Raw genomic sequence first — 13,865 nt, forward strand, 5'->3', positions numbered from 1 at the left:
GGTACTGCTTGTAAAACATTTCCAGATCCAGTCTGACGCATGGAGATAATTCTAAGATAAGGAATCTGTAGCTAGAAGTCTCCATCAGATACATTATTCCGGTGCTCTAGAAAAACTTATAAGGAGAGAGATATAGAGACATATGAAGAAGCCATTGAATACACTCTTACCTTAACAAGGAGCAGACCTGCCTTTCTGAATTCATTTTCTTTGTCTTTATATTGTTGATGATCAGATTCGATGGCCTTTTTAATAACGATAGATTTAGGAAGTGTGATGCTTTCTCTCTTTTCACCATATTCCTTATTTGGGTGATCTACATGAAAGGAAAACTACAATAAAGGCGTGTTTCAACTCTGTAAAGCTGTCACCAACAAATTAAAAGCAATGAATGTTAAAGATCTCAATTCCACCTGGTCCTTCATTGTCCAATACGTTTGTAGCAGTGACACTCATCCACAACCACTTAACTGTTCCATCAAACAATTAGCTTTGATATATTCTAATGTTTGCTTAAACTGCTGAAGGTACTAGTCGCTTATTGAGCTTCATAAAATATAAGTGCACTCCTCCTAGTCTTATTGTTATATTTTCATACAAATGGATCATTAGTCTTGTATGTGCAAGATAATTTTAAGAACATGCAAACATTACTTGAATACCACTTATGGCCCGTGATGAAGCGAGATAGAGAATAAAATTTTATTCAAACTCGTGAAGTCACACTTTCATAATAAAAATAATCCTATTAATGATTTGTAATGTGTTTTTATTAATTCAATTTAGATTAAACTTTTTACACGTGGGAATGCTAACATTTGTGCTCATAAATGTGCATTATTGTTGCATCTTTTTGTTCGTGCAAAAATAATAAATTAATTTTGTTGTTTTCGTTATGTCATCACTAACTGCAGCTGATTTTTAAAAGTGGCACGTGCTTATTTTGCTTTTCCTGGTCTATGTGGTGTAATTTCTAATATTATAGGTGCATAAAAGACTTCATGGATTCTTGAAGACTGGTAGATATAAAATGCTGCTTTATTTGTTTGCTTCTTGCTAGGTAACATTAGACTAATAGGGTGGGTTAATCAATTAGTAAACAAAGGGTGGAAACAAAGTAAATAATATTTCTTTCATTAATATTTTTCTTGTGTTTGTTTTATACTAGAAAAATAAGTTGCCTGCTTTGGGCCTAGTTTACTCGAGTCTGTTAAAAGATGAAATTAATTTCTGCATGAAGCACGAGATGTCCATTCCAAAGTTTTCCACGAAAGTTACATTCACTTAACAATAAAGAAGCGCTGTCATTATTCTAGTCGGACGTGGCCAAGGCCAGGAACCGGCAGAGGGAACATTTGATAACTTGGCATCCGAGGAAGTGAAATGAAACCAATGAAAATCTTTTTCAAAATTGTTGCAAACTGAGGAAGCTTTGGAGCACGTACAATAAAGACAATGGTCTCAAAGAACATGACGAAATTGAAGTTTTGAAATATGGGGTGACATGTCACTTGTCACTCACGGACCAATGGGACATCGACTTTTGCAGAAAGTTTTACTTTTACTTAGATTAGCTAGTGCAGAAAGGTATAAAAATCTATGCCCTGTGGATGGGTCACGCTGCTGCTTTCCAACTTTCAGATGAGGGTGTCGTGCTGACGGACTTGCTTGGAGCACGTAAGAGCCCTTAGAGACTTTATTTTATTTCCATTTATTTAGCTTAGCTAGGGACTTAGGATTTGAAAAATGCTAAACTTATAATTTCTTGCTTTTAATCTAAATTTTCCTATGGTGTTTTCAAATATGCTTACCATGATTCTAATAAAATTGCATTAATAAAATTATCTTTTCAAACATTCTAATAAATAGTTAATAAAATCTTACTTTTGAAACAAGCTGGTCTTGATTATACATTAGGCCACCTGATTCAGTAGGTCAAAATATGTCATGTTTGATTAATGGGTCCATGAGTTTGAGTAGTGTTTTATGAAGTAGGTTGTGAAATTAGGTAACATAGTTTATAACATATTTTCTATAGGCCGCTGGATCAATTCCTCTGGTAGCAGAAATTGATGGTTGCTAAGGTAACCAAAATATTATGGTATGGATATAGGATTGATGTTTAACACATGTTGAGTTCGTTTTTCGTGCCATATGTGAGTTGTACCGGTACAGATAGTGTGATGAGAAGGTAGTCACACAGTACATTTGATCTGTTTCAGAGTAGTGATATCGCCGTGTATCACAAGTGTTGTGGCCGTGCAACACAAGTTAGGGCTAGGTGTGAATGTTGTATAGTGAGGATTATCTAAGAAATTTGAACAGCATGAGTATAGGGACTGAGAGCCTGTTATAAAACTCACTGTGATAAAAGTATTAGTATATATTCGAGCTTGAGTGAAGGGTAGGATAACGTCGGTACATGATTATCTATAAACAGGTGAGAGTCCTGTAGGGGTACATGTTTTATATCTATAAACAGGTGAGAGTCCTGTACGGATAACGTCGTTTATTTTACTAACGGTGCATGATATCTATAAACAGGTGAGAGTCCTGTACGGATTTCATGTGTGTTTGAATTTAGGGACTTTTCCGTTTGGAAGTGCGTGATTGTTTTGTAAATTATGTTCAAGTGGAACTTTCGAACAGTCACTTAGTTGTGCGTTCTGAGGGAAATGAGTTCATAATTACTTGTTTGAAGGGTAGAGTAAAAAGATTACTTTACTGGCAAATGCATATTCTGTGAGAATAGCGTCGTCTATTCCACGCAAAGAATTCTTGTGTGATTGAAATACTGTCACTTATTAGAGAAACAGACAGATGAGTCTTTCTTGTCGTTGTTAAAATTAATTTTCACTGAAAAAGTGCTTTCAAAATGGCGCTGTGAAAAGATTTTGTGAAGGAGGGGTGAGCGCTAAGAGAGAGACGTGAGAAACCGCAGCTGCTGTGTACGTCACAGAGCCGCGCTGTGATTGGGTGATATACGTCACGAACTGTGCTCTGATTGGTCCTTGAATCTCTGACGATCTGTAAGCTGATTAGTTCTTCAGGAAAACTCCATTGCTATTGGTTAAACAAAGTGGTGACGTAGTCCAACTCTGATTGGCTTGTTGGTGTGTTTCGCGTACATATTGGCTAACTTTGCGGAACATCCCGGAAATATTTTACGAACAAATTTATTAATTGAATTTGACTTTTAAAAAATGAGTTATCATTTTAAACATGTCGAGAAAAAGCCTACGATGCTTCAGAAACTAACATTTTTTATTTCACCTGACAAGAAAATTGAAACGCGAGGTGGTAAATTACTTCATAAATACAAAACACCTGCAGCGTATATGGAAGGTGAATATGGTTATCATACTGTTTTGTGGTTTGATATTTGGAAACACTACACTAAGGACGATGGTGTTTTGGCTTGGCCTGACGATGGTTCATTTAATGTAAAAGTTTTGAGAAATTTGAGAGAGAAAATGAGTGCCCTTGTTCCAAAGCCAAGACCTACTCAATTTGAAGCTTTAGTTGAATGGGAGGATGAGATGTTTCACTTACAAAGGGAAGCAAGTGGTATTAAAAGACCCCCTAAAATACCAAGTTATAGAAGGGAGACACATGAAGACAGGATGCGAATGCGGAGACAGGGAAGCATGAGTGATGGACTCTATTTAATTAGAGAAATGGTTTTAGGTTCTCCAGGTGAAAAAAGAACTGAAAAGAAAACTAATGCCCCTGTAGAGAGTGAAACTGAAGATGCAGTTTTAGAAGAAATTTATACTTCTAATAAAAGAAATGAGCCTTTGAGACCTCCTAAGTCATGGTCTACTCCGTTGGTTTCTACAGAAATCACACCGAGTGCACCTCCGATTAATGAAACTTCTAAAATGTACCCAAATAATTCTGAATCTTTTGAAACTCCAGGAAAATTGGAAACTGGAACAAATGCTGATGTCTGTATTGGAGGTAGACATTTTTCATTAGTTCCAAGAGAAAGGGAAGCCCCAAAAAACGATGTGAGAGAAGTTAGAAATGTGGAAGTTGGAAATTCTTCTGAATATTTACGATCAAAGGAAGAATTAATTCGACAAATACCAAAAAGCATAGAAGCTGTGACGGTTCCAGTAACGATTGGTCCTGTCCAGCCTGTTTTTGAGCAAAAAGAAGTTAACAAGCCAGGTTTAACTATTCCTTTAAATGCAGAAATTCAAAAAGTTGCTGAAAAATTTTACTCAGATATATCTGAAATTAATTCTTCGAAAACAAGAATGCCTGATCTGACTTTTAATGAAGATTCATTTCCAAAATCACCGATGGGTGCAGAATCTGATGCTGAGTTTTCTGAAGTCAGAGGGCCAAATTCTAAACTTGATGTTGCAAAATTAAAAGCAAATCTGGAGGAGTTAATAATTGGTACGATTGGTCCTGACAGTTTAAAATTTTATCGTGATGATGAACTTCTGTTCATTTGCAAGAGTATTCAGTGGAAAACGAAAAACAAATATGATCAGTTAGATGAATTGGCAGCAGAACTTGAAATTGATTTGAGCAGACAAAAGAATTTTGCAAAACATTACAGATTAGATTTTTCAGAAAAGGACATTGAGAACTTGAACTCAATGGGAAGAATAATGCACATAAAATATTTGATTGTTTACATCAAAAGACTGGGAGAGTTGAATAAATGGAGAGTGAAATGGACAAGAAAGAAGGAAGATGAGAAATTGGAAAAATTGTCAAAACAATTTCCAATGAGGGAGATTGCAGGTGGAGGATATGTTCATGTCCCTTGGTCAAGACAAGACATTTTACTGTTTACAAATGACTTTCCAAGATTGAGAGAGAAGCCTGTTGAGTGGTACAGACAAGTGGACAGGTTCATTAAGGTCTCAAAAGTTCTGTGGATTGATCTGGATGGATTTTTTGACATTGTTGTTCCATCAGATCTTTGGACAGAATGCAAAATAGCCATAAGTTGGCCAAAAGAGGAACCAGAACGAATCAAAGAAACTGGTGCTCCAGCTCCAATTGTAATGGATTTTTACGAAAAAGTGATTTACTGGTTAAAAGAAAAAATTCCACCAAAAGAGGTTGATTGGGTTAAAATAGAAAGAACAAACCAAGAACCAAAAGAATCAGTTCATTCTTTTTACGAAAGGTTACTGTTGATTTTTAAACAATACAGTGGCTATGAAAAACTAGACGAAAAGGATATGAGCCATTTCGTCTACAGATTTGTTTATGGTCTCAAGCCAGAAATTGCAGATATGATCAGGAATAGTATTGTCGGATGGCAAGCTCTTTCAGTCGATGACATTTTGAGAAAAGCAAAATACTGCAGTGATGAGTTGGAAGTGAGACAGAAAAGGCTCAAGGAAAAAGCAATGTGGGCTCAAGTGAAGGTGGCTGAGCAACAGATTGCTAATCTTGGAAATAAAAATACAAATTTTGTTCAAACTTCAAATTCAAATCAGGGTCAAGGAAAATTTAAAGGTGATATTAACAGAAAATTTAATCCTAAAGTTGAAGAACTAAAACAGAAATTACCTTGTTTTAATTGTGGCGAGATTGGACACTGGAGGGACGAATGTAAGAAACCACCCAGAAATTTAAAAAGTCCATTGTTAAATCCACAGATGCAGAATGATGTTGATCTGCAGCGACAGCTACAGTTGCAACAGAATTTAAATGAGTTAAGTCTTCAGCGACAGCTGCAGCATCAGGTGAATCACCATCAGAATCAATTACCACAACCTCCTTTTCCCAACTGTGGGGGTAGTCAAAAATACAATCCTGGTGTGGGATTTCAAGGAGATGATCAGGTAATAAAATCCCAAAGACAAATTGTGCAAAATGCTTCACAACAGTTCTTGTTAACAGAGCAACAGGGAAGTGACTCTGATGATTACTTCTGACGGTGCCCGAGAGAGGGGGAAGAGTGTGTTATTGGAGCCACTCTTGAGGTTGACCAGTCTGGTCCATTTGTAAACGGGAAAGTTAATGATGTAGACATCACTTTTCTAGTGGACACTGGTGCTACCCGTTCTACTGTTAGATCAGTGGAAATTGAACACCTACCTCTCTCTGGGGAAACCATCCAAGTAGTAGGAGTAAGCAATCAACAGATCAAAACAGATTTGACTGATCCAGTACCAGTCGAGAGTGGAAATTTTAAAGTCAAGCACAGATTTGTGGTTTGTAACAGCAGTCCAGTGAACCTATTGGGCAGAGATATATTGTGCAAAATGAATTGCAGAATATATTGTTCTCCTGAAGGAGTTGAATTGCAAACAATGGAGGAAGATGGGTTGTACAGGATGACAATGATGTTGATGGAAACAGAGGAAACAAAATTGTTTCCTGCATTTGAAAAGGAAAACTTACCAGAAGAGCTCAAGGAAACAGTGAAATCTGAAATTTGGGATTTGACTGGAAATGAGATGGGTCTGATGAAACATGTCGATCCAGTCAAAATTACACTGAAGCAGGGAATAGAGTTTCCAAACATACCCCAGTACAAGATGAAAGCAGAGACAATTGAGGGAGTTATACCTGTGATTGAAAAATTCATTAAACAAGGTGTTTTAAAAGAAATTGAAAGTAGTCATTGTAATTCACCAATTATGGGAATCAAAAAATCGAATGGAACATACAGGATTGTTCAGGATTTGAGAAAAATTAACCAGATTGTTGTTCCATGTTGTCCTGTGGTTCCAAACCCAGCAGTCATTTTGTATCAGATACCACATGATGCAGAATGGTACACTGTTATTGATCTTTGCAATGCATTCTTTACTGTTCCTTTACATCCAGAGAGCCAGGAAATTTTTGCTTTCAGATTCCAGAGTAGGACCCTCGCATGGTGTAGAATCCCTCAAGGGTATACAGAGAGTCCTTCAATCTTTAATGAGCTGTTAAAGAGATCTTTGGAAGATCTAGATTTACCTGGCAGGTCAACGTTGGTGCAGTATATCGACGACTTGTTGATTGCTGCTAAAACAAGAGAAAATTGTGTGACAGACACAATAATACTTCTGAACCATCTTGCAGATGAGGGACATAAGGTGTCTCCAGCAAAATTGCAGTTTTGTAAACAAGAAGTGAAATATCTTGGTCATAGAATTGCAAAAGGAAAAAGACAGGTGACAGTTGAGAGAATTAAAATGATTCAAGCAATGCAACCCCCAAGAACACAAAGACAGGTCAGGATGTTCCTAGGAATGGTTGGCTACTGTCGACAATGGATAAGTGGATTTTCAGTAATTGCAAAACCACTACAGAGATTGACAAAATCAGATGTAAAAGATCCAATTGTTCTAAATGAAGCTGAGTTGGAATCTTTTGAAAATCTGAAAAAGAGCTAATGTGAAGCTCCAGCTCTAGGCATGCCAAACTATGAGAAAGATTTTGAACTGTATTGCAGTGAAAGAGAAGGATGTGCATTGTCTGTGTTAATTCAAAGACATGGGAATCTGAAGAAACCCATTGCATACTTCTCTGCAGTTCTTGATCCTGTTGCAAAAGCCTTACCAGGTTGCTTAAAAGCAGTTGCAGCAACAAGTGTCAGTCTTGAGCAAAGCGAAGGAATCATAATGGGATTTCCGGTGAAAGTTTTTGTGCCTCATTCAGTTGAAATATTACTGACGAGAGGTAAAACTCAACATTTAACTAGCAGCAGGTTAACGAAGTATGAGAAAATCATTCTGGGAGCAGACAATGTTTCTATTACAAGATGCGTGAATTTGAATCCTTCCACATTGTTACCTGATTCTGAAATTGTTGATGAAAATGAAGTGGAATATGAATGTTTGGATGTCATGGAATTTTGCACCAAACCCAGGCAGGACATTAAAGATGTACCTTTGCCTGAATCAGATTTTGTCTACTTTGTGGATGGCTCCTGTCTGAGAACAGAGGGAGGTGTTTTGAAAGCAGCATACTCAGTGTGTACAGTTGCAGATGTCGAAGAAGCATCATGTCTTGAAGGAATTCGTTCAGCACAAGTGGCTGAATTGATTGCTTTAATTCGTGCTAGTGAAATATCAAAAGATTTGAGAGTTACCATAATTACGGATAGTCAGTATGGGTACGGAGTTGTGCATGATTATGGACAGCTCTGGTCTCAGAGAGGCTATTTAACTTCAGCAGTGTCACCAATTAAAAATGCAATCTTTATTAAAAGACTAATTGATGCAATACAATTACCAAAAGAGATTGCTGTAGTAAAATGTGCAGCACATACAAAAGGAGTGGATTATATCTCAAAAGGCAATGCTTATGCAGACGAAACAGCAAAATACTGTGCGAAAAATTGTCGTGCATACAATCGGGAAAAAAGCAAAGAATGTGATTCAAATTCATTGATGCTAACAACAGCAGTAGAAACATGGCAGGAAATCAGGGACTTGCAAAACGAAGCAGAAGATGAGGAAAAAGATTTGTGGTTAAGAGCAGAATGTAGACCACGTGATGAGGATGGAGTGTGGACTTACAAAGATGGCAGAATAGTTTTACCAAATTGTTTGATTGCTGACATGGCCAGATTGTATCATGGTCTAGCTCACATTGGAAGAGATTCCATGATCAGACTTTTTCGAGAAACTTGGTTTAATACAAAATTCAGAACAATTGCAGAGTCTCTTTGTCAGAGGTGTTTAACTTGCCAACAAATGAACCCAAACAGAAAATCAGTTGTGGGAACAGGAATAATATCTCGAACACTGTTAGTACTCTGCACCGATATGTACTACATGTCTGACCCTTTTGATTATTTGTATTAATTGTCTTACTACTCACGTGTTTGGCTTTGTAGCCACCTATTTGTACTGTTTACCTATTGATTTATCTGTCTGACTATGCTTCCTCGTGTACTTCTCTTTGTAAAGCGCTCTGATATCTGCAAGGATCTTGTCCGCGCTATATAAAACTTTCAAAATAAATAAATAAATAAATAAATAGGTCGAGAAGGTGGTCCTTTTACCAGGTTACAAATGGATTTCATTGAAATGCGCTTACACAATTGTTTGAAATATGTTCTTGTGATTGTTTGTTTGTTTTCAAGATGGGTAGAAGCATTTCCTACACGACATTGTGATTCAGTTACAGCTGCAAAACTGCTGCTTAGAGAAATTATCCCTAGGTATGGTTTTCCAGTCACTATTGAGAGTGATGGAGGAAGCCATTTTGATAACAAACTTATGAAATTGATTTGTGAAGCACTAAACATTGAGCAGAAAATTCACTGTGCATACAGGCCAGAGGCATCTGGGGTGGTCGAACAGATTAATGGAACTATAAAAAAAAGAATTGGAAAAATGTGTCTAGAAACAGGTGTAAAGTGGACAGATGCTCTTCCACTTGTTTTAATGTCCTTGAGAAGTACACCTGATAAAAAGACAGGTTTGAGTCCTCATGAAATCCTTATGGGCAGAGTCATGAGACAAGCTTTTGTACCAGTAGGCAAATTGTTAAGCATAAATGACAGTGCTATTTTGGAATACTGTAAGAAGTTATCTGACATAGTAACTTCTGTGTCTAATCAGGTGGGAACTGAAGCACAATCAGATGAAAAAGTTCAGACACATGATTTGAGACCTGGAGATTGGGTCAGAACAAAAGTACATCGAAGAAGAAATTGTTTGGTTCCTAGGTGGCAAAAACCTAGACAAATAATTCTAGTCACTACAAATGCTGTGAAATGCAAAGGATTGAAAAGGTGGATTCATCCTAGTCATACCATTCCAGTACCTACTCCTGAAACTTCTGATGATGAGAGTGATTCAACAGAAGATTCTGATTCTGAAGTAGAAAGTGAGAGGGATCCAGATTCTGAAGATCGACAGAGAGGTCGACATCTGGAACCTGTACCTGTGAATGAAGATTTGACAAGAAAAGATTTGGAAATCATTGAAATAGATTCTGAAGATGAAGAGAATCTGTTAGAAAGAAAAACAGCTGATGAATCAGTTAAGAAAATAAGTGGAGTGACCTCTACTAAAAATTTTGAAGACAGAGAAGCTGAACCTATTGAAATTTCTGATCAAAAGAGTATCGAAAAGCAGAAAACAAGCTCTGAAAGAAGGAACAGAGAACCAGAAACTGGGAAGTTGGAGGTAATTGAAGAGGAGGAAGAAGACGAATTGCCAAGTACCAGTGATGGAAGACAAAGTATAGTTCCTAACGGAGTGAAACTGCTGATTAGAAAAGTTCCTGAATCAAATATTGAAATTTCAGATTATGATTCTGGAGAAAGTGACGTTGAAAGTGGAAGTGTGAAGAAAAGATCCTGGATGTCAGAAACAAATATTTCTGAACCAAAAAAAAAATTCTTGAGAAAAACAGATTTTTGGCCAGGTGGAAGATTGAGAGTCAGGTTAATCAAAAAACCGAAGGAGCAGGTGGACGAAATTAGTAGTCAAAAGGATTCTGAAAAGAAAGCTGAAATTGGGAGAAAAATAGAAGTGGTGATTAGAAAAACAAGAAGAATTGTAAAACCAAATCAGAAATATAAATCTCCTGAGTGGACGTATTTGATAATTCCACCTGTTATTGAGATCAACAGTAGCAGCCAAGAGGAAGAAGAAGTTGAAGAAATTAGTGACAATGATTGAAATATTGAAATTCTAATTAGGATTTTTGATTTTCAATTTTGGCAAAAGGCCGAAGAAATTGTGTTAGGTGACACAAGGTCGAAGAAATCTTGGTTAGCAGAGAAAATATTTGTGACATAAGGTCGAAGAAACACTGTTAGGGTTTTGAAAAAAAAAAAAAAAAAATTCTTTTAAAAGGGGGGTGTATATAATTCATTTTAAAATAATTTTTGTTTTCTTTTGAGGCGAAGCTAACAAAAGATGCCTTACGTCATGGAACAGAGTACTTCAAAGTGTTCCATTTGCAAGAGATGCTGTAAGATGACTCTGGTGTGTGTGCTCATTTTAATTCTGCTCTGGTTAGCCTTAGCTGTTATTATTCCTATTGAAATCGACAAAGATTTACACAAAGCCAACATGACAAGCAAAGCTTCAGTTAGTCAAAACAAACATAGTGCATCAGGCAAAGTTATTGATCACAGACCTGATATTCACCAGGACAAATCTATTAGTGATTTTTCAAGCAATACATTTACAAGGCTTTTGAGCGAATATGTCAAAGTAATGGATGCTAAAGATTGCTACGTTTGTGTTAAATTACCTGCTTCTGTTTCTGAGGGAGTGACATACAATATGCTTCCTCTTCCATATGGTGTGACATGCAGTGTGTTAGCTAGCTTGTTCTATCAAACTGGACGTTTAGAATACTATTATTCAACTTTTGATGACATTTTTGGAAATTTAAAAATTGAGAGTGCTTTGAACAAACATAAAAAAGCTAAACAGATGAGGGAATTTTTTCTTGTCACTAATGAACTTACCTATGAGTATGCTTACAAGAATAATCTAACTTGTAAGTTAAGCAATGAAGGAAATACATTTTTGAACCTAGTTGAGGAAAGGAGAGCGATTTACAAGAGAAATGAAATAGTCAAGCAGACTAAGTCTAGGTTCTGGCAAAAAGAGGACAAGAAGCTAAATGGCAAAACATTTGATAATGTTGCAATTCACATAGACAAACCAATTAGTGGTAAGCTTTGCATTAGAAGAGACAATACGCTTTTTGATAATTATTTTGTGGGTGCAAGCAATTGTGAAGATACTTATCAAATCATGGGAGGTTGGGGATTCAAAGGTGGCAAAGATCCAATTTTCCCTGGGATTAATTTTGTGTGTGGTGACAAGGCGTACTACAACCTCCCTGATCACTGGTATGGGACTTGTTTTGTTGGGATTGTTTTTCCAAAAATCTTTCATGTTGACAGAAATACAGAGGGATTGTTCAAAATCAATAATTATGTAAATAGAGTTAAAAGAGAAACTTTCACAGAAATTTTGGGAGATATTTTTGAAGCAGTGATACCTTTAGTAGGTATAACCCTGAATGCAGGAAGAATCAGAAAATTATCCACAATTGTTGACAGACTGTCAACTGAGATAGCAGATGGTTTCCAATTACTGAATGTTGAGGTCATTGCAATCAGATCGATGGTGATACAAGATCGCCTTGCTTTAGACATACTCCTAGCAAAAGAGGGAGGAGTCTGTGGCATTTTGCATGTGCAACATTGTTGCACTTACATACCCGATGAAAGCAAGAATATTGAGATGTACATTAAGAACATCACAGAGATGCACTCAGAGATAATTCCATTAGAAAAGGAAGATTTTTCAGAGAGACTTTCAAAAAGATTTAAAGCAATTAAAACCTGGTTTCAAGAAATTGGTGGTTCAGTTCTTGGCAAGATTTTGGCACCTTTGATTGTGATAATATTCATATTTGTTTTGATAAAAATTGGCTGTTTACTGCATAAGAGAAAGAAACAAATGAAAGAAAAAAGAAGAATTTATAAAATCAAAAAGGAACAAGAAAGGGAGATTGAGTTACAAGAATTACACAGAGCCCAATATGACACTTGCAAGGATTTTGCAGAAACAAACTTCTAGAAATACTAACTCAGATGAATTTGAATCATTTTTCAAGAAGTCTAAATTTTTCAAATTTTTGGATGTGGTGTGGTGATTTGTTAATCCAAATACACAAGAGAGCAGAACAAGTCAAGAATATTCCCCCGACCCTCCACACATCTTTGTTTGTAAGTGATTTGTTAATCACCAGATGAGGGAGTTGATGAAGCGAGATAGAGAATAAAATTTTATTCAAACTCGTGAAGTCACACTTTCATAATAAAAATAATAAAAATAATCCTATTAATGATTTGTAATGTGTTTTTATTAATTCAATTTAGATTAAACTTTTTACACGTGGGAATGCTAACATTTGTGCTCATAAATGTGCATTATTGTTGCATCTTTTTGTTCGTGCAAAAATAATAAATTAATTTTGTTGTTTTCGTTATGTCATCACTAACTGCAGCTGATTTTTAAAAGTGGCATGTGCTTATTTTGCTTTTCCTGGTCTATGTGGTGTCATTTCTATTATTATAGGTGCATAAAAGACTTCATGGATTCTTGAAGACTGGTAGATATAAAATTCTGCTTTATTTGTTTGCTTCTTGCTAGGTAACATTAGACTAATAGGGTGGGTTAATCAATTAGTAAACAAAGGGTGGAAACAAGAGTAAATAATATTTCTTTCATTAATATTTTTCTTGTGTTTGTTTTATACTAGAAAAAAAAGTTGCCTGCTTTGGGCCTCGTTTACTCGAGTCTGTTAAAAGATGAAATGAATTTCTGCATGAAGCACGAGATGTCCATTCCAAAGTTTTCCACGAAAGTTACATTCACTTAACAATAAAGAAGCGCTGTCATTATTCTAGTCGGACGTGGCCAAGGCCAGGAACCGGCAGAGGGAACATTTGATAACTTGGCATCCGAGGAAGTGAAATGAAACCAATGAAAATCTTTTTCAAAATTGTTGCAAACTGAGGAAGCTTTGGAGCACGTACAATAAAGACAATGGTCTCAAAGAACATGACGAAATTGAAGTTTTGAAATATGGGGTGACATGTCACTTGTCACTCACGGACCAATGGGACATCGACTTTTGCAGAAAGTTTTAATTTTACTTAGATTAGCTAGCGCAGAAAGGTATAAAAATCTATGCCCTGTGGATGGGTCACGCTGCTGCTTTCCAACTTTCAGATGAGGGTGTCGTGCTGACGGACTTGCTTGGAGCACGTAAGAGCCCTTAGAGACTTTATTTTATTTCCATTTATTTAGCTTAGCTAGGGACTTAGGATTTGAAAAATGCTAAACTTATAATTTCTTGCTTTTAATCTAAATTTTCCTATGGTGTTTTCAAATATGCTTACCATGATT

At 36.3% G+C, this 13,865-nt stretch overlaps 1 protein-coding gene across 3 annotated transcripts in view; it reads right to left on the reverse strand.

Annotated features, from left to right (window-relative positions):
* PARP9 (poly(ADP-ribose) polymerase family member 9) overlaps positions 1-13,865 on the reverse strand; it is a 797,801-nt gene that overhangs the window by 151,758 nt on the left and 632,178 nt on the right. For all 3 annotated transcript variants that reach the window (XM_078682417.1, XM_078682418.1, XM_078682419.1), the window contains one exon: positions 171-316. In XM_078682417.1, the coding sequence (XP_078538543.1) occupies positions 171-316 (146 nt within the window). The remainder of the gene's footprint in view (positions 1-170; positions 317-13,865) is intronic.

This window comes from Lissotriton helveticus, chromosome 3_1 (genome assembly GCF_964261635.1).
Source record: "Lissotriton helveticus chromosome 3_1, aLisHel1.1, whole genome shotgun sequence".
NCBI classification, from domain to species: domain Eukaryota; kingdom Metazoa; phylum Chordata; class Amphibia; order Caudata; family Salamandridae; genus Lissotriton; species Lissotriton helveticus.